General features: G+C 40.0%; 1 protein-coding gene across 1 annotated transcript; it reads right to left on the reverse strand.

Annotated features, from left to right (window-relative positions):
- Window positions 1-7,186: 7,186 nt before the first annotated feature.
- On the reverse strand, window positions 7,187-19,665 carry triqk (triple QxxK/R motif containing). Its single transcript, XM_058047901.2, has 4 exons — window positions 19,513-19,665; window positions 17,790-17,876; window positions 16,515-16,600; window positions 7,187-8,548 (listed from the first exon to the last, which is right to left on the reverse strand). Exons 2-4 carry the CDS (start codon window positions 17,848-17,850, stop codon window positions 8,441-8,443), a joined length of 255 nt encoding a protein of 84 aa, XP_057903884.1. The 5' UTR covers window positions 17,851-17,876; window positions 19,513-19,665; the 3' UTR covers window positions 7,187-8,440.
- Between the last annotated feature and the right edge of the window lie 2,064 nt (window positions 19,666-21,729).

Below are 21,729 nucleotides of genomic sequence, written 5' to 3' on the forward strand. Positions count from 1 at the left end.
CTATGGGAAAGCCTTGGCGGAGGTTGCTGAAATATCCAAAATAGAATCAAACAGGAAGTCATCGAGAATGAGATACGGGGTATTCCCATTGGGGGGGGGATAAAGGTTCAAAGCAGGAAGTGGACGTTGAGTCAGCTTTTACAGCTTTCAAAGACTTAAATCACATGACCACGGCAGGTTAACACGCGTGTACCACCGCAACACAACATGGCGCCACGCCGGAGCCTACTAAAAAGCAGACAGACCGCCACGCACAACGTTGACTACCAGCCAACGATGGATGACATCAACGAGATCCACGCTGAATGGTCCTCTGTCCCCACTGAGGAATGACTGATGGCTGCCTTGACCTGCGCTGACCCGTACACGGAGGGGTCGACGCGGAGGGCGAGTGGACCTCATAGAGACGCCAGTGTGTGGAGGCAATGAGAGAAACGCACACACACCCCCCCATCCCCCTCCCCGGTACTCTTCTAAGAAAAAAGCATAACCTTTGAAAGGCACCGATGACCTTCTGACGACCTTCAAAACGCAAAGGCTCCGCTTGGACGGCTCCATTTAGAACGTTCCCTGAGGAAACATCACGTCACGGCGATGGGCTCGGGTATGAAGACACCAGCAGGTGGACTCCAAACCATCCTAAGACCGCCCCCGAGACCTGAACGGGCGTGGTCACATGACCAATCAACCAGCAGATATTTAAGAAATGTCATCTAGCTAGCCAAACGTACTCCTGGTAATTTACACACATTCAAATAAAATAAGAGAGGCGGGGTACACCCTGGACTGGTGGCCAGCCAATCACAGGGCACATATAGACAAACAACCATTCACACTCACATTCATACCTATGGACAATTTGGAGTGGCTAATTAACCTAGCATGTTTTTGGAATGTGGGAGGAAACCTACACAAGGGTATTAACCCACGCCAAGCTAAAACTCTTATTTTATTACTAAACAGGATAATACAAGTGTAAAAGTGACTATAGGGGTGCTATTTCGTGTCTGTGGGGCTCTAGTAATGTTAAAAAAACAGGTAAACAAGTTTTCATTCATTCATTTTCTACAATTTTAATTCAATTTTATCCTCACGAGGGTCGCGGGGGTGTGTGTTGGAGCCTATCCCAGCTGTCTTCGGGGCGAGAGGCGGGATACACCCTGGACCGGTGGCCAGCCAATCGCAGGGCACATATAGACAAACAACCATTCACACTCACATTCATACCTATGGACAATTTGGAGTGGCTAATTGACCTAGCATGTTTTTGGAATGTGGGAGGAAACCGGAGTACCCGGAGAAAACCCACGTCTCCTACCTGTGTGGTCTGCGCGCTAACCACTCGTCCACCGTGCAGCCCCCATATATGAACAGTAATTTACTTATTTCTACACTTAGAAATTATCAAAAATGGAAAAAAGATTAAAAATTTTTTTTTTTATATTTTTAAATATTAACAGTAATTTACTTATTTTTACACTTAAAACTTAAAAAGATTAAAAATACATATTTATATATATTAATATATATTTTTTATTTCAATATTAACAGTAATTGACTTATTTTTACACTTAAAAATCAAATCAAATTAGAAAAAAGAAGAAAGAAAATCTTAAAAGATAAAAGAAGATAAAATATTAACAGTGGTTGACTTATTTTTACACTCAAAAATGATACAAAAAGAGAAAAAAAACAGGGAGAACATGCAAACTCCACACAGAGATAGCCGAGGGTGGAATCAAACTCGGGTCTCCTAGCCGTGTGGCCTGCTTGCTAACCACATGCAGCTGTTGGTGTGAAAGCCACGCGTGTTACACGTGTGGTAGCGTCGGTACTCGCCGGCGCCACTGATGCCGACTCAGCAGTTTGCTCGGTGGTGCTGCTACAACATTGGTTGTGATGCTGCTGTGTTGTACGATAAACTTCCTAGGATCATGTGATCACGGAGAGACTATTTTTTTCTCCCAAAACAATCCTCAATCGAACGGAGAGGTGTTTTTTGTTTCCGACGTGCCACGCACGGATGCGTGCAGGTGCTCCTCTGGGAATACCCGCCGCTCCCCATTTGCTTCTTGTCCGTCCCTGCTGTGTTTGCACACGTCCATTGTGTCGCTCATAGGAGGAACACCTGGGCCCCGATGCACCTGGGCTTGGTGCCCGCAAGCACACACACACACACACACACACACACACACACACAAACACACACATGCTGGATCACAGCCAGTTCCTGTTGCGGGATGAAGGCAGGAAGCAGCAGCTGACATCCAATCCTCCAACCCCCAAGTGGCTTCACACGGTGAGCAAAGCCAACCCCCGTCCATCTCACCTGAGAAGCAGACCTTCTTCTATGATCTGCATCACAAACATGGGAGTCACCAACTGTCCAAAGGAAACCAAATCATTCCACGAAAGAAGAACCTCCTCTCAAATATACAAACATACGTAAAAACTACGGGTGGGAATCTCAGCACTGAGGACGATTCGATACAAATCTCGATGCATTGCCAGCGATACGATACTTTACCGATACATGCAATTTTCTGGCGATACGATGCGATACGATGCTATACATGTTGCCAGTTTGTATGTTAAAAGTTGGAATACTTAGAAAGCAACTGGCGGGCCGGATTCAAACGCTTGGAGGGCCGCATGTGGCCCCCGGGCCGTAATTTGCCCACCCCTGATCTATAATCATCATTTATCTTTATATTTATTAAATTAAAATTAAAATTGGCATATTTCACAGTTTTTGCGGGTGGTGATTAATCATGATTAATCCTGATTAAGCATGATTAATCATGATTACTCTGCGATTAATCTGATTAGAATTTTTATTCTTACTTTTTCACAGTTTAACCCCCAAAATAATAATAATATATTATTACTATATACGTATATTACTAATATAATATCTATTATATAATAATATATAAAATATATTATTATTAGTAGTATATATATTTAGAAATGATGTCAATTGGATGCTATCTAATTAAAATGTTTATATTTTTTAAAACATACATTTAAAAAAAAGGATAATAATTACTATACAAAATTATAATTTAATATATATTTGTATTTTTATGAATATAATGTGAAAATAATTGACAATAGCATATATTATTATTATCATGATTAAATGGCTAATTAGTACATCCATATATAGCAGGATATCTTTTTCATGCATTGGGTTAGCAAACACGGTTCCCGGCTCTATGAATACTACCTGGTACAGGTCTTGAAAGTACTATATTACCATAGGGTACTGCATATGACACGTACTGTACATATACTGTAATTAAAAGTTTGACTATGAAATATGATGTAATGGCGGTCTGGTCTTTGGTCCTAATGACATTTTAAGGGGGTGCAAAGATAGGAAAGGCCTAAAAAGACGGCAAAAGAATGGAGTCCAGAACTTTGTGACACGCATCATCAGTTCTCAAGATCTCTAATGGGACACACCAGTGTGTGTGTGTGTGTGTGTGTGTGTGTGTGTGTGTGTGTGTGTGTGTGTGCATGAGAAAGCGATAGGGCCTAAATGAGGTCCTGGCGGGACTGACCCTTCCTTCTCGCTTCTTCGCGTCTCAGTTGGAAAGACGGCGCGCTTCAATGGAGCGTGGACACACACACACACACACACACACACACACACACACACACACACGGGAACACAGCAAGCGTGTCCACTGAGATGAAGAGTGAGGAGACCCGTGTTGGCACGAGGAACGTAGAAGACGTTTGTTCGAGTCCAAGCTAAAAGTATACAAATTCATTCATTCATTTTCTACCACTTGTCCTCACGAGGGTTGTGGGGGATGCTGGAGCCTATCCCAGCTGTCTTGGGGCTCGAGGCGGGGTACACCCTGGACTGGTGGCCAGCCAATCACAGGGCATACAGTCCTGAAAAATGTTATTTTTGTTTAATTAATAAATAATAATAACTAATATTTTTAAAAATATATTTAATAATAAATATAATAATATATATAATATAAACATTCATTCATTCATTTTCTACCGCTTTTCCTCACAAGGGTCGCGGTTGCTGGAGCCTATCCCAGCTGTCTTGGGGCGAGAGGCGGGGTACATCCTGGACTGGTGGCCAGCCAATCACAGGGCACATATAGACAAACAACCATTCACACTCACATTCATACCTATGGACAATTTGGAGTTATTAGCTAATTAACCTAGCATGTTTTTGGAATGTGGGAGGAAACCGGAATACCCGGACTAAACCCACGCATGCACGGGGAGAACATGCAAACTCCACACAGAGATGGCCGAGAGTGGAATTGAACCCGGGTCTTACAAGTATACCAATAAAATGTAATATTTATGCTTGTGCTAGGATAAAAACATTTAGGGGTGTAAAACGGTGCATGAGTGGTTAGCATGTGGGCCCGACGAGGAAGACCTGGGTTCGATTCTCCGATTGGGAATCTCCGTGTGGAGTTTGCAGTTCTTTCCGTGTGTGGGTTTCCTCCCCCATTCCAAAAACATGCTAGCTTCATTAGCCACTCCAAATTATTATTATAGGTATAAATGTGGGTGGGAATGGTTGTGCCCTGTGATTGGCTGGCGAGGGGCGTGGGGGGGGGGGGTGTTGGCAGTGTTTATAGCAGATATCATAAAAGCCAAAAAAAAAAAAAACCCCAACAAAGATTGATGCCAAGCTCTAAAAGGCCATAAAAGAGCAAACAGGCCCGGCCGCCTGGTCCATCCATTCCGCTAAAAGAGCCGACATAACGACTACGCCAGATTTTAACGACCGGGACAAACCACTAAAGACGCATCAGGACTCATCCATCATGAACTACAGTCATCAAACCGCTTTGTATTCATGACACTTACGGCAGTCAGTCACATGACCCACACCCGACACAATATTAGGTACACCTGCACCGTCTCCTCACCCCCCTCCCTCACAAAAATACATCATACCCTTGAAATAGGACTCCCTATACCAGTCCAGGGTGTACCCCGCCTCTCACCCAAAGACAGCTGGGATAGGCTCCAGCACCCCCATGACCCTCATGAAGATAAGCGGTAGAAAATGAATAATAATAATAATATGAATAATAATAATACCATGTGATTGGCTGGCCACCAGTCCAGGGTGTACCCCGCCTCTCACCCAAAGACAGCTGGGATAGGCTCCAGCACCCCCATGACCCTCATGAAGATAAGCGGTAGAAAATGAATAATAATAATAATATGAATAATAATAATACCATGTGATTGGCTGGCCACCAGTCCAGGGTGTACCCCGCCTCTCGCCTGAAGAAGACAGCTGGGATAGGCTCCAGCACCCCCGCGACCCTCGTGAGGATAAGCGGTAGAAAATGAATAACAATAATAATACCCTGTGATTGGCTGGCCACCAGTCCAGGGTGTACCCCGCCTCTCGCCCGAAGACAGCTGGGATAGGCTCCAGCACCCCCACGACCCTCGTGAGGAAAAAGCGGTAGAAAATGAATGAATGAATAATAATAATAATAATAATAACAATAATAATAATACTCTGTGATTGGCTGGCCACCAGTCCAGGGTGTACCCCGCCTCTCGCCCCAAGACAACTGGGATAGGCTCCAGCACCCCCACGACCCTCGTGAGGAAAAAGCGGTAGAAAATTAATGAATGAATGAATAACAATAATAATAATAATAATAATAATAATACTCTGTGATTGGCTGGCCACCAGTCCAGGGTGTACCCCGCCTCGAGCCCCAAGACAGCTGGGATAGGCTCCAGCACCCCCACGACCCTCGTGAGGAAAAAGCGGTAGAAAATTAATGAATGAATGAATAACAATAATAATAATAATAATAATAATAATAATACTCTGTGATTGGCTGGCCACCAGTCCAGGGTGTACCCCGCCTCGAGCCCCAAGACAGCTGGGATAGGCTCCAGCACCCCCACAACCCTCGTGAGGATAAGCGGTAGAAAATGAATGAATAATAATAATAATAATAATAATAATAATACTCTGGCCACCAGTCCAGGGTGTACCCCGTCTAGAAAATGAATGAATAATAATAATAATAATAATAATAAAGATATTTTTACAATAAAGTGGAAAAAATGTACTAGGAAATGTAATAGGAAATGTTATAAAATATTTCATAACAAAGTCAACAATTCTACAACAAATTATTGCAATATTAACAGAAGAACATTTGAAAACAATAATCTTCAAATATTAAAAGGAAGTAAAACCTACTTTCCGCCGCCACACGTGTGAATGAACAGGAAGAGGCGTGGCTTATCATCATGCTTTCTTTCATTAGAGGTCAGGGGTCACGGGAGCCTCTCGTAGCGACGTCCACCATGGTGGAACGGAGAGACATTCCTCCCTGTTTGGGATGGAAGATTTGTATTCGGGGCACAGCCGCCATCAGAGCGTCTGCGGATTCTAATCTCACACTCTGTGATCCCCGGCGGGAGGAGGAGGAGTTGTGCAAGAATGTGATTGTCTCGCTGCAACGCAGGCCCGGGATCTGATTTCCATTTCTCCCATCAGTGGACGTGACGACCATGAATTACCAGTGGAAGCTGCTACCAGGCGTTAGACCCCCCCTCCACCCCCCAGCACCACTGCAGGCCTGCTACATCTTTGGACCTGGCAGCGTTAGCTAGGATTTGGATTTTTTGGAGATATTCATTTACTCTTAGATTATTTTTAATATCATTCGTATTTTATTATAGATTTGATCACATGATCATGATGTGCTATATATATCACTATATTGACAGTTACTATGGTACCCATTATGGCATTGGATGCTCATATCACCGAGTACTTCGGTACGTGACAAAAATTTAATTTAATTTAATTTAATTTAATTTAATTTAATTTAATTTAATTTAATTTAATTTAATTTAATTTAATAAATTGACAATTGAAAAACAAAAAAAACTTAAACTATATTAGGAAAGCAGGACGTGAACAAATGTAACAGTTACTGATTGTAAAAGTACCAGATGGAGGGGTAGGATTTAATAAGCTTTGCTTCTTCCTCCTCCCTTTGGACATGTGGAACTGGGAACTGATTATGTAACAAAAATAAAATAAAATAAAAAAAATTATAAAAAACCTTAAACTATATTAGGAAAGCAGGAAGTGAACAAATGTAACAGTTAGTGATTGTAAAAGTACCAGATGGAGGGGTAGGATTTAATAAGCTTTGCTTCTTCCTACTCCTTTTGGACATGTGGAACTGGGAACTGATTATGTGACAAAAAAAAATTAAAAAAACATTATAATAATAATAAAAAACCTTAATTTATATTAGGAAAGCAGGAAGTGAACAAATGTAACAGTTACTGAGTACCAGATGGAGGGGTAGGATTTATTAAGCCTTGCTTCTTCCTACTCCTTTTGGACAGCATCCGTTTTCAGCATTTTTTAAAGACAGAAATGCTAACAATGCTAACAGCTAGCACTCTAAACGGCTACATTGTGATAACAGGGGAATATGTCTTGCTTCAATTGATGCTTGCTAAAAAGTGTCAAATCTCAATGCGATCCACCAAATGCTAAAGCTAGTGCCTATAACAAGATAGCGGCGACAACAGTGCCGTTAGCATCATGCTATGTAAATGTATGCAACTCACTGCAATAATATTTGCAAAAACATTCTTGCTAACATGCCAACTGTGATGCGCCAAATGCTACATCTAGTGTGTACGACGAGATAGCGGCGCCAAGCATCAACAGTGCAGTCATGCTAGGTAAATATATGAAACTTAATATGAGCATATTGACAAAAATGTGCTTGGCCAAATGCTAACATGCCAAAGCTAGTGTCTTTAGCAAGACAGCGGTGCTAAGCTAAGTGCCAACAGTGCAGCTCGCATAATGCTATGTAAATGCATGCAACTTAACATGAGGATATTTTGCAAAAGTATCAACATGCTAACAGTTAGCATGCTAACACCTAGTATCAAAGCAAGCTGGCCCCTAACCAAACCAAATTGCTATCTGGTTGCTAAAGTTCTTAGCCTGGTTCTGGTTCTTAGCCTAATGAAGGGTCTTGAAAGCGCTCCACGGCAAGGGTGTCCAAAGTTCGGCCCGTGGGCCGTTGACAGTCCACAACTTGTGTTTTATGGGCCCACAGCACACAGGAATGTAGAAAGAAAATGATTACAGCATCAAAATTGAAAAGAAAGAAATGTTGATACCTAGTAACTAGTAACAAACTAGCTTGAAATATTTGCTGAATATCATTTATTTTCACCTGTTTATAAAATGAAAACATAAAAAATGGCAACTTTTGACATTTCATCGGGAAAAGTTGGACCCCGGTGGGGGTTGGTCTACTGCGTCTTCAAAATGCCAGCAAAGTATTTCTAAAACATTGTCGCTCTTCAGCTGGTCATGTGACACAGCCCGACCGTCAGCCTCATTGTGCTCCCAAAAGTCCCGCTTTCAGTCCACGTCCAAGTCCATGTTAATCTCGTTGCTCAGGTTGAGGTAGAAAAAAGCGTAGACGCAGACGACAAAGAACGCGATGGCCACCAGCACCAGGAAGCCATCCTGGGAAGATAAAGGAACATTTGTAGCAGAGCTGGAGGTGTGGAAGGGGCGGGGTTTGGTGCTGCCGACAATTCCCTAAGTGTGGGTAACCAATCTCCTCCATCCGACCCTGTCTTCCGCATCTGTCTCCCTCACACCGACTACCCTCATGTCCTCCTTCACTTCATCCGTAAACCATGAATATTAGCATTGGTATAAATATTAGCCTTAGTATGAATATTAGCATTGGTATGAATATTAGCATTGTTATGAATATTAGCATTGGTAAAAACATTAGCATTGTTATGAATATTAGCATTAGTATGAATATTAGCATTGGTATGAATCTTAGCATTGGTATGAATATTAGCATTGGTATCAATAGTAGCATTACTATAAATATTAGCATTGGAATGAATATTAGCCTAAATATGAATATTAGCATTGGTATAAATATTAGCCTTGGTATGAATATTAGAATTGGTCTCAATAGTAGCATTACTATAAATATTAGCATTGGAATGAATATTAGCATTGGTATAAATATTTGCCTTAGTATGAATATTACCATTGGTATGAATATTACCATTGTATGAATATTACCATTGGTATGAATATTAGCCTTAGTATAAATATTAGCATTGGTATGATTATTAGCATTGGTATGATTATTAGCATTGGTTTGAATATGAGCCTTCGTATGAATATTAGCATTGGTATGAATATTAGCATTGGTATAAATATTAGCATTGGTATGATTATTAGCATTGGTATGAATATTAGCCTTGGCATGAATATTAGCCTTAGTATGAATATTAGCCTTGGTATGAATATTAGCATTGGGATGAATATTAGCATTGGGATGAATATTAGCCTTGGTATAAATATTAGTCTTAGTATGAATATTAGCATTGGTATGAATATTAGCATTGGTATGAATATTAGCCTTAGTATAAATATTAGCATTGGTATGAATATTAGCCTTGGTATGAATATTAGCATTGGTATGAATATTAGCCTGGGTATGAATATTAGCATTGACATGAATATTAGCATTGGCACGAATATTAGCATTGGCATGAATGTTAGCATTGCTATGATTATTAGCATTGGCATGAATGTTAGCATTGCTATGATTATTAGCATTGGCATGAATGTTAGCATTGCTATGATTATTAGCATTGGCATGAATGTTAGCATTGCTATGATTATTAGCATTGGCATGAATGTTAGCATTGGCATGACTATTAGCATTGGCATGAATGTTAGCATTGGCATGACTATTAGCATTGGCATGAATGAAAGCTTGGATTGTGTCAAGTGCAGCAAAAGAAGATGAAAGTTGGTGTCCTATTTCGGTGTTGAATGGGTTAATTGTGGCTGGCAGATGAAGGAGCAGCAGTGGAGCTGAAAAGTGGATGTTTGGAGAGCTCGTTCATTAAGCACACAACAATCTTCATCAGCTGGAGTTTCATTAGGGCCACTCCGATGCTCCACTTTTGATTTTTTTTTTTGTTCTTTAGCTGGCACAGGAAGTCATTAGCAAAGAAACTTTGTCATCAGCAATGGAGAGCTCGCTTGGAGGGTTTAAGAGTGCGGCTGATTGGAGGGAATGTGGGACACGGCGGCAGCAGACGTACATTTTGTTCCACTTTTAACGTTGAAATGCTTCAAAGGTAAACCACTGTTGATATCAATATATTTATGGTATTAATATATATATGATATTCATTCATTTTCTACCTCATGAGGGTCACAGGGTGCTGGAGCCTATCCTAGCTGTCTACGGGCGAGAGGCGGGATACACCCTGGACTGGTGGCCAGCCAATCACAGGGCACATATAGACAAACAACCATTCACACTCACATTCATACCTATGGACAATTTGGAGTGGCTAATTAACCTAGCATGTTTTTGGAATGTGGGAGGAAAGCGGAGTACCCGGAGAAAACACACGTCTCCTACCTGTGCGGTCTGCGCGCTAACCACTTGACCACCGTGCAGCCCCTATATATTAACAGTAGTTTACTTATTTCTACATTTTCAAATTATCAAAATAACAAAAAAAGAAGGGAAAAAAAAACCAAAAGATAAAATATTAACAGTGGTTGACTTATTTTTACACTCAAAAAGAGAAAACAACTACAAGGAAAAAAGAACAAAAAAGTAAGAGAAAAAATTAAATTTAATTTTAATTTGATTTTAATTTATTTTAAATAAAATTAATTAAAAAATAATTTTTAATAAAATTAATTTAAAAAAATAATTTTTAATAATTTTTTTTATTAAGTTTAATTTTTAAACTTATTTTTACACTTGTAAAGACCCTGAAAACTACAGCCTAAAGTAGTATTAAATTATTTTTACACCTAATCCATTTCAATCTTTTTATATCATCATATTATTTTCATCACACTAAATATTTCACACTTCATATTTCACTACATATTTTCTATAAACAGTGGTTGACTTACTCCTGTTAGCTGCGGATCACTTATTTTTACACTTGCCAATACATTAAAAACTGCTCACATCATTCACAATTATTTCCTGTCATGAGGATAACGGAATGAGGATAACTAATGAGGATAACGGAAGCACAAAGACAAGCGGGATCAAGTGAGACGGGAATTCCAGTACGGCCCCAGTACGGCTCCAGTATGGAACAGGTACATACGTATGAGAAAAGAACGAAATCCAGCGGCGTCGTGGGGGTTGCAGCCTATTAAAAGGACGCCACGGCGAGCATGAACGCTATCATCAGCCGCTCTGCTCCTCATTAGCCGCAGCTACATTTATCTCCATCCTCCAAACAGCCTCGCTTTAATTGGAAAACTTTTACATTTCACACTTTTACTTTCAACTTCATCAACATGTTTTACTTTTTTTTTTTTTTTTTTTTTGCGTCTGGGGAGGGAAAAGACGACAGGAGAGGTTTTGGGGGGTGAAAGCACTCGAACACCTGCACTTGATTGACATCATTGTTTTGGAGGAGAGCAGCCCACTGCGTCCACTCACACATCCTGGAGCTACTCGGCATGCTGGGAGACGTGTCTCCGTCACCGTGGCGACGAGGAGGCTGTGGCCCGCCTTGTCGCTGCTTCTCCCAGTGTGTACAATTCCCGATGGATAGTTTGGTCAACCTGATATTCCTTAAACCACAACCGACTAGAACATTCCAAGAGGAATGAAGAGGAATGAAGGAGACAAAAAAGCTCCGGGCTCAAATTTCCTGACATTCAAGTCTTTCCGAAACATGTCAGCACAATCTGATGACAGCTGTTACCATGGTAACCAACCTACAGCCCTACCATGTGTTTATGAGCCGCAGCCTACAGGTAGCTACTGTATATGTATCTGTGGCCATCCAAATGTATTTACTGCAAAAAAAAAACACTAGTCAAAGATCCTCTATAAGGATGACAGGGTTGCTCAACTGCTTCTGAGGAGCTGCTGTAAAAAAATAAAAACTCTAGTCCTAAACTCTAGATCATATATATGCTGCTTTTTGTACTACAAAAACGACACTGCTGTTTTTGAAAATCTACTGAAAAAAAAACACTTGTCAAAGATCCTCTATATAACACGAGTCTACTGCTGTTTTTGAAAATCTACTAAAAAACGCAAGTCAAAGATCCTCTATATGGCTAGAGTGCATTGCTGTTTTTGAACATCTACAAAAAAAAATCACTTGTCAAAGATCCTCTACATGACAAGAGTCCACTGCTGTTTTTGAACATCTACAAAAAAAACAAAGATCCTCTATATAACAACAGTCCACTGCTGTTTTTGAAAATCTACAAAAAAAAACAGAGTCAAAGATCCTCTAAATGACAAGCGTGCATCATTTTTGGAAAATATACCACAAAAATGAATGCCAAAGATCCTCTATATGACAAGAGTCCACTGCTATTTTCGAAAATCTACTACAAAAACACGTGTCAAAGATCCTCTAAATGACAAGCTTGCATTGTTTTTGAAAATACACCACAAAAATGAATACCAAAGATCCTCTATATGACAAGAGTGCATTGCTGTTTTTGATTCATCTACAAAAAACACTTGTCAAAGATCCTCTATATGACAAGAGTCCACTGTTTTTGCACTGCTGTTTTTGAAAATCTACTGCAAAAAAAACCAAAACACTCATCAAAGATCCTTTATATGACAAGCGTGTGTTGTTTTTGAAAATCTACTCCAAAAGCGCTGCTCAAAGATCCTCTATGCGACGTGGATGCTACTACTTCCTCTTCTCCTACCCCTCGCCGTGCCAACTTGTCCAGACGGGCCCGCTAGCAGCCCAGCCGCCAGACAGTCTGTCCTGGCAGCTGCCGCCTCCTCGTGCCGCTACGTCGGCACGTCGGCTCTGCTGAGGGAGGACAGATGCGTCCCACAAGAGGAGAAGGAGAAGATGATGAGGAGAAGGAGGAGTGGAGACGCTGAGGTGAGGAGCAGAGGAGGACACCTTTGGCTGCCAGCTGTGACGTAAAGAGGAGATGACGCAGGGATGGAAAGGAGATACAGGAGGAGACGAGGAGATGAGAAAGGAGGCAAAAAGGAGTGGCCAATTAACCTAGCATGTTTTTGGAATGTGGGAATCAAACCCGCGTCTTCCCGATCTCCTAACTGTGTGGCTTACATGCTAACCATTCGGCATGTTTGTGTATTTGTTTATACACCTTTTGAGTATTAAGTTGCAGTGTGATGAATCGAGTGCTGTTAGCAAAGTGTTTATTCTCAGTATGACATTCCCACCCACATTCATACCTATGGACAATTTGGAGTCACCAATTAACCTAGCATGTTTTTGGAATGTGGGAGGAAACCGGAGTACCCGGAGAAAACCCATGCATGCGCGCGGAGAACATGCAAACTCCACAATGAGAATCGAACCCACGTCTTCCCGATCTCCTAACTGTGTGGCCTACATGCTAACCTTTCGGCATGTTTGGGGCATGTTTGTGTATTTGTTTATAGACCTTTTGAGTATTAAGTTGCAGTGTGATGAATCGAGTGCTGTTAGCAAAGTGTTTGTTCTCAGTAAAGACATTCACACTCACATTCATACCTATGGACAATTTGGAGTGGCTAATTAACCTAGCATGTTTTTGGGGAGAACATGCTAACTCCACAATGAGAATCGAACCCACGTCTTCCCGATCTCCTAACTGTGTGGCCTACATGCTAACCATTCAGCACGTTTGTGTATTTGTTTATACACCTTTTGAGCATTAAGTTGCAGTGTGATGAATCGAGTGCTGTTAGCAAAGTGTTTGTTCTCAGTAAAGACATTCAAACTCACATTCATACCTATGGACAATTTGGAGTGGCTAATTAACCTAGCATGTTTTTGGGGAGAACATGCTAACTCCACAATGAGAATCGAACCCACGTCTTCCCGATCTCCTAACTGTGTGGCCTACATGCTAACCATTCAGCACGTTTGTGTATTTGTTTATACACCTTTTGAGCATTAAGTTGCAGTGCGATGAATCGAGTGCTGTTAGCAAAGTGTTTGTTCTCAGTAAAGACATTCAAACTCACATTCATACCTATGGACAATTTGGAGTGGCTAATTAACCTAGCATGTTTTTGGGGAGAACATGCTAACTCCACAATGAGAATCGAACCCACGTCTTCCCGATCTCCTAACTGTGTGGCCTACATGCTAACCATTCAGCACGTTTGTGTATTTGTTTATACACCTTTTGAGTATTAAGTTGCAGTGTGATGAATCGAGTGCTGTTAGCAAAGTGTTTGTTCTCAGTAAGACATTCACACTCACATTCATACCTATGGACAATTTGGAGTGGCTAATTAACCTAGCATGTTTTTGGGGAGAACATGCTAACTCCACAATGAGAATCGAACCCACGTCTTCCCGATCTCCTAACTGTGTGGCCTACATGCTAACCATTCAGCAAGTTTGTGTATTTGTTTATACACCTTTTGAGTATTAAGTTGCAGTGCGATGAATCGAGTGCTGTTAGCAAAGTGTTTGTTCTCAGTATGACATTCACACTCACAGGGAGAACATGCAAACTCCACACAGAGATGTCCGAGGGTGGAATTGAACGTGCTAACCACTCGACCGCTGTGCAGCCCCACATCATATATTAACAAACAATATTAAAAATGTTTTTCCATGCCAAAAAAAAAAAAAAACGGAAATAAAAAAGCGGCTATAATATCTTCCTCCCTGAGGTATTTTTAATCCGACCCCTCGTCTTGCTCATTGAATTATTCATAAGCAATATCAATATTTCAAGACGGCGACTAATGTAATTGGATTAAAGACGTGCTTAATGAGGCTGCGTGCGTCGCCGCCTCAGAGACGAATATTTTAAGACATGACCGTTTCGCGGGCGGTGCTCCATCTTGGGGAAGAACGACCAGAAAGTTTAATGGGGGACGCCGACCCATGACTCCCAGTACAGTGTAACCATGTGTGCTGGTATTTGTGTCATATACTGGGATGCTATGGTGGACGGGTTGGATGTCAACATCCACCTGATTGGATTGTACAAATATAACAACTTGCTCATTTTGTCTAGTTTATCCTTGTTTTGACTGCCCCGGAATTAGACCTGGGAATAATCGGCAGGCCCATCACGATCACACGTTTGATCCATGTCATTAATGGTGTTTTTTTACCTGCTTAATGATCAATTCTCTCCATTAGCCATTAGCTGTCGGCTATTACTGTTCGTTGTTTTGGCGGAGATGTCAGCACACTCGGCTGTGTGGTGCCCGAGTGGTTAGCCTCCCCTCGGTGTGGAATTTGCATCTTCTCCCCGTGCATGCGTGGCGGTTTTTTCCGGGTACTCCGGTTTTTCCTCCCACATTCCAAAAACATGCTAGGTTAATTGGCAAATTCCAAATTGTCCATAGGTATGAATGTGAGTGTGAATGGTTGTTTGTCTATATGTGCCCTGTGATTGGCCGGCCACCAGTCCAGCTGGGATAGGCTCCAGCATACCATGATGTGCTATATATGTCACTATATTGACACTTACTATGGTACCCATTATGGCATTGGATGCTCATATCACCGAGTACTTTGAATTTTTAATTACAAAAAAAATCAAAATTTTTATTTGGAAAGCAGGAAGTGAACAAATGTAACAGTTAGTGATTGTAAAAGTACCAGATGGAGGGGTAGGATTTAATAAGCTTTGCTTCTTCCTACTCCTTTTGGACATGTGGAACTGGGAACTGATTATGGGATGCATTCAATTGTCAGGATAAGCGGCATAGAAAATGGATGGATGTCAACACTTCTAGACTTATGATGCACTTTTCTCTGAACTCGTTTGCTACCAAAGACGTATTTATCCGTTTTTTTCAACACGACCACTCTCTCCCAAAGACATATTTTATACATCGTTCAGGCACAAAGAGGTGATGATGCAACTCCACAATAGAAGAGATTATGTTTGCAGTTTTAAGCCGACAAAACGACCACAAGGTGGCAGAAATGCATTTTATAAGAACTTGGCATCCATCTCTCCCATGAGATCCATCAGTGAAAGTTATGCTTGTGATGCATCTTTCCACAAAAAGTTGCTTTTTTTTTCCCCTTTTTTGTCGGGAACTGATATTTGGCTGAAACTTACCTTGCTTATGTTCTACTGCTGATTATTAAAGAATGCACAAATGTAGAAACTAAGGTTTTTTTTCCTGATGAAAGATGAGAGTCTAATCTTTTGGTATTTAGCATGCCTGTACAACAATGTCTGGACATGATATTCTGTATGCCTTGAAAAATCTGTTAAATCATGAAAAATGTCCGGTATGGAGAGGAACGGCTTTGGAAAAATGGCTGGGATTGAATAAGTTAATATTATGAACTTTAATAATATTTTGTTTTTATTCTTGTAAAATTATTGCTCTCTTTATATATTTTTGCAGTTGTTTTTTTAAATAGTTTTCTTGTTTAATTGCTTTTTTAGAATGTGTGGGACAAGTGTGGGAGTGGGGACTCACCCTGAACCCAGAGGAGTTCTTCTTGGCTTCAGCTTTGAGTCGCGTGGCCTTCAGGACTGACTTAGTCTTCTTGTAGTCCTGCTTACCTGCAAACACATTTTGTAAAAATGTGATATTATATATTAACATATTAAACATTACGGCTTTTTCTTGTTACATTATTCCTTTTAGGACTTTGCATAATATTAACTTTAAAAATACAATGAAATAACATTTTAATATTTCAACTGTATACTACTAAAAATGACATTTTTCCTCTACATTGTGCTATTTTTTCTCATGATCTAACTTTTTCCTAATCATATTTGGACGTTATTCTTGTAAAATGGCATCCGTTTTTCCACTTTTGCTGTTTTTTTTTTTTTTACTAAAAACTTTCTTACTGTAAATTTTCTTCTCATAATATTTGGACTTTGTTCCCATAATATTATACATTTTTCATCAAACATATATTTTTAAATAACAAGCTTTTTTTTGTTTTCTTTGTTTTTCATGTTGCATCTTTTTTTTATATTTAATATTTCAACTTTATAATACAAAAATTTGATTATTCATTCATCCTCATAAATTGGGCCATTTTGTCATTATAATACAACTTTTTCTCGCAATATTTTTACATTGATCCTGTGAAATTACAGCTGTTTTTTATTTCTGTGTTTTTCTTATTTCCAACTAAACTTTCGTACTGTATTTTTCATATAATATTTAGACTTTATTCCCATAATATTATACATTTTCTACCCATCCTAATTTTCCCAAAATGACAACTGTATTTTGTTTTCTTTATTTTTCACAATATTATCAACACACATTTTTGTTTAATATTTCAACTCTTTCAATGTCATAATATTTTGATTTATTCTCATAAAATTGTCTTAGTTTTAATATTTAATTATGTCAACTTTGTTCTTGTAAATTTTCTTCTCGTAATTATGACATTCTTCCCCAACCTAATTTTTAAAAATTACAACTCTGTTGTTGTCTTTGCTTTTCATTCATTATCTTATAATTAAAAAAACAAACAAAATTAAAATATTTCAAATTCATTGCACCTATCTTTTTTATTTGTCGCATAATATTACACTGTTATCCTTTTTTTCTCCTAATATTTTGACTTTATGGTAAAATTATTGCTGATTTTTTTCCCATTTATAAATTACATTTTTATAAATTTGTGGTGGGCCGCAATTTGGACACCAACGCTTTAAACCCACAATTATGGGGTAGCGTTCCACCCGTGTCATTGACCGATTGAGTAAAAGTGCTTCCACGTACCAATTTGCTTCCGGTACTGATCAACTGGTAGTTTGGTGGCGCTGGCATCCTTCCTCCCCATTCTGCTCCCTCAGCCTGAAAGGAGTCCTAAAAGTAAATAAATGCATGTGTGATGTCAGCAAAGATGGATGTGGCTCACTTTCTGCCGCCTGCGCGGGAGAGAGTGGATTTGTGTCGCTTCCCAATCATATGGTGAGAAAACAGACAGATGGCTCATCTTCCTCATGCATCTGCTCGCTGGGATTTCATCCATTCTCTCACCGCCTTCCATCTCATCCAGTCTGACGCCATATTTGCCTTCACACCGTGAGCTCGCTTTCATTAGCCTGACAGGGTAAAAATACACAGTAGCGGCCTCTAATTAGCCACGTGTGACCGTGTCAGCATCAGACTTTTTTTTTTTTTTTTTTAAGTGTTTTTTCTTCCCACTCCACATCCTCGTGGCTAATGTTGCTCGAAAGTCAAGACACGCTTCCCGACATTCCAATCGATAGCGCAGCCTTTGGCTCAAAATAGTGGAAAAAGCAAACGTGAGCTTGTGACCTTTTCCCTTTCAACTCAAACACTGTCCGGCCGCTCATCATAACTGACAGGTACATACTCCGCAAATCAAGGTCTACAAGGTCTAGACCTGCACCTGTCACAAAAAAAAAACACTCTCTTTCATTCAAACCTCCCTACTGCAATGGGCAAGACCAAAGAGCTGGTAGTATCCCGGATTGTCAACCTGCATAATACCGCAACAGATTTCTCATCTGAACACATTCCGTGGACAAAAGACACCTGTCACACAAACGCACTCTTCCGTTCAAACCTCACAACCACCGTGAGCAAGACCAAAGAACTGCTGTGGAAGAAGATCCCATTGTAGACCTGCACAAGCCTGGAACGGATTGTCAATCCAAACACATTATGTACTGTAGACAAAAGACACCTGCTCACACAAATGCTCTCTTCCATTCAAACCTCCCAACCACCATGGGCAAGACCAAAGAGCTGTAGACGTAGCTCAGATTGTAAACCTGCACAAGACTGGAACATATTTAAACATATATAAAAGACACCTGTCACATAAATGCTCGCTTCCGTTCAAATCTCTCCATCACCATGGGCAAGACCAAAGAGCTGTGGAAGGAAATTAGGTTGTAGACCTACACAAGCCAGGAATAGACTCCCAATCTCAATTCAGTGTGTGGACAAAAGACTATGGGCAAGACCAAAGAGCACGTGGCAGATGGTAGACCTACATGAGGGTGAACTGGACTAATGCAGGGGGCCAAAATCCAAAGTTTACTTTAGGAGGTGGGCCAAACTGGACACAGTGATTTGACAATGATGGAACCAATCTGCTGGGAGGTTGTTTCTCTGCTCGGGGTACAGGAAGTCACATCACCGCATTGATGAACACGGCCATGTGCCATAGGATCTTGGATAAGAACCTGAAGATGGACCATGGGTGGGTCTTTCAGCATGACAACAACCCACAAAAGACTGCCATAGAAATCATAGACTTACTGAACAACTGTGCTACAAAAATGTCTTCCCACAAATAATAATAATACAGATTGATTGATTGACATCATAGCCAAACTGCGGAACGTACCGCTAATTACTTTATTGGATGCTTGACTTCCTGCTCACACAGCTGTTAATCATCATCATTTCAAATGAAACACTCCAGTGGAGTTTTCCGTTTATCCAATGAATTCGCGGTTATACTTACACTCTTCGTGTTTGTTGTTTGTTTCAAAGAAAGTAGATGGTGCGGGTAAACAGCGACGAAGACTTCCCAGCGAAGAAAACGAGTTTTATTGTACTTTGCTCTTTAATTTTTCCGCCCACGGCCAGCGTAGCGCTACTTCCGGGTTCCACGTAAACAACAGTTTCGTCCAATCAGAAACAAGAAATAGCTGTCGTGTCCACCAATCGCAGGATTGGGGGCTGTGCGGAGTTGTAGCTATCACTTTAGCTTTTAAGCCAAGTTACTGTAAATAATGGAGTAAATATTAAAATTAGATGGTGTGACAAAGATTTATGAGCGAAGAAAAAATACAGTTTTATTGTACTTTGCTCTGAAACGCCCCCAACGCTAGCTTAGCGGGTTTCCGCTAAGCAGTGGTTATGTCCAATCAGAAACAAGATTGCTGTCATGTCTACCAATTGCAGGATTGGGGGCAGTGCGGAGTTGTAGCCATTATTTTAGCTTTTAAGCCAAGTTACTGTAAATAATGGAGTAAATATTAAAAGTAGATGGTGTGACAAAGACGTACCAGCGAAGAAAAAATACGGTTTTATTGTACTTTGCTCTGAAACGCCCCCAACGCAGTGGTTATGTCCAATCAGAAACAAGATTGCTGTCATGTCTACCAATTGCAGGATTGGGGGCAGTGCGGAGTTGTAGCCATTATTTTAGCTTTTAAGCCAAGTTACTGTAAATAATGGAGTAAATATTAAAATTAGATGGTGTGACAAGACGTACCAGCGAAGAAAAAATACGGTTTTATTGTACTTTGCTCTGAAACGCCCCCAACGCAGTGGTTATGTCCAATCAGAAACAAGATTGCTGTCATGTCTACCAATTGCAGGATTGGGGGCAGTGCGGAGTTGTAGCCATTATTTTAGCTTTTAAGCCAAGTTACTGTAAATAATGGAGTAAATATTAAAATTAGATGGTGTGACAAAGACGTACCAGCGAAGAAAAAATACGGTTTTATTGTACTTTGCTCTGAAACGCCCCCAACGCTAGCTTAGCGGGTTTCCGCTAAGCAGTGGTTATGTCCAATCAGAAACAAGATTGCTGTCCTGTCTACCAATTGCAGGCTGGTTGGGCGGGGCTTATAACAAGCAGCTGTTTTCAAACCAAGCTCTACAAAATAATGCAGTAAATATTAAATTGTTAACTTATTTTAGCAAATGGGTAGTTCTAGCTGAAATAATAAGGTCTTACCTTTCAACCATTTACTATGGTGCTGTACATTCTGTTAAATACTTTATTGTTTCAGTAAAGTTGGTCAAAAGTCAACATTCACTCTTTAACAATATTAAACATAACACAACATAAATTGTAGTGTGGACAAGAAAAGGCTGCAAAGCTCATCAAAACAAGAAGATTGCCTCGACACAATATTCATTTCTCAATCATTCATCTTTTTTTTTTTTTTTTACATGCTTTGTTTTGTTTACAGTGTAGAATTGTATTTATTTGCTTCCAATTGCATCCAGTCTGCCTGCCTGCCTGCCTGAGGGACTTGTGCAAATTACGGACAGACTTGCCATCACTACTTTGCTTTATTTTAAAATGATTCCCCACTCTCCCTTGGGCACATTAGCATGCGGCACAGTAGTGTTTATTATAGATGTAATCGGCTTGAAATGTGAGGAATTTAGCTTCATTTTGAACGGTATGTAGCTTTAAAATGGAAAGAAAAGTGTAAAGAAGCATATCCGGCTTATTAAACTGAAGTAAAAGTCAAAAAAGGATGCCGCAGACCTCAATATTAGACAGTACAACCCCCCCCCCCCCCACTAATCAGCCAATAAAGTAGCACTAATAAAGAAAGGGTTGTCATTAACCCTTAGATGCATAAGTGGGTCAAAAATGACCTGGTCAGGTTGTTTTCTTGAAATATCTTTGGAATGAATTTTTTTTTATCATTTCATATTCTAGGTATTCCTCAAAAAACACGTTTTTGATATCATGCCGTTCACATTTTTAACTTACATTTTATACATTTTAAGAAATTTTAGTTTTTGTGTTACTACCCCAACCTTCCATAAGTGGGTCAAAAATGACCTGGTCAGGTTGTTTTCTTGAAATATCTTTTAATTAATTTTTTCTATCATTTCATATTTAAGGTATTCCTCAAAAAACATGTTTTTGATATCATGCCGTTCACATTTTTAACTTACCTTTTATATATTTTAAGAATTTTTTGTTTTT

Source organism: Doryrhamphus excisus, linkage group LG7 (genome assembly GCF_037039965.1).
Source record: "Doryrhamphus excisus strain RoL-2023G ecotype Guam linkage group LG7, RoL_Dexc_Guam_v1.1, whole genome shotgun sequence".
Taxonomy (NCBI): Eukaryota; Metazoa; Chordata; class Actinopteri; order Syngnathiformes; family Syngnathidae; genus Doryrhamphus; species Doryrhamphus excisus.

Bases quoted from the DNA above. Each gene is read 5' to 3' on its own strand.
- triqk (XM_058047901.2), bottom strand. From the start codon at position 17,850: ATGGGGAGGAAGGATGCCAGCGCCACCAAACTACCAGTTGATCAGTAC. The intron at 16,601-17,789 runs GTACGTGGAAGC...ATGTGTTTGCAG, and splicing joins TCAGTACCGGAAGCAAATTG to GTAAGCAGGACTACAAGAAG. The intron at 8,549-16,514 runs GTGAGTCCCCAC...TTATCTTCCCAG, and splicing joins AGAACTCCTCTGGGTTCAGG to GATGGCTTCCTGGTGCTGGT.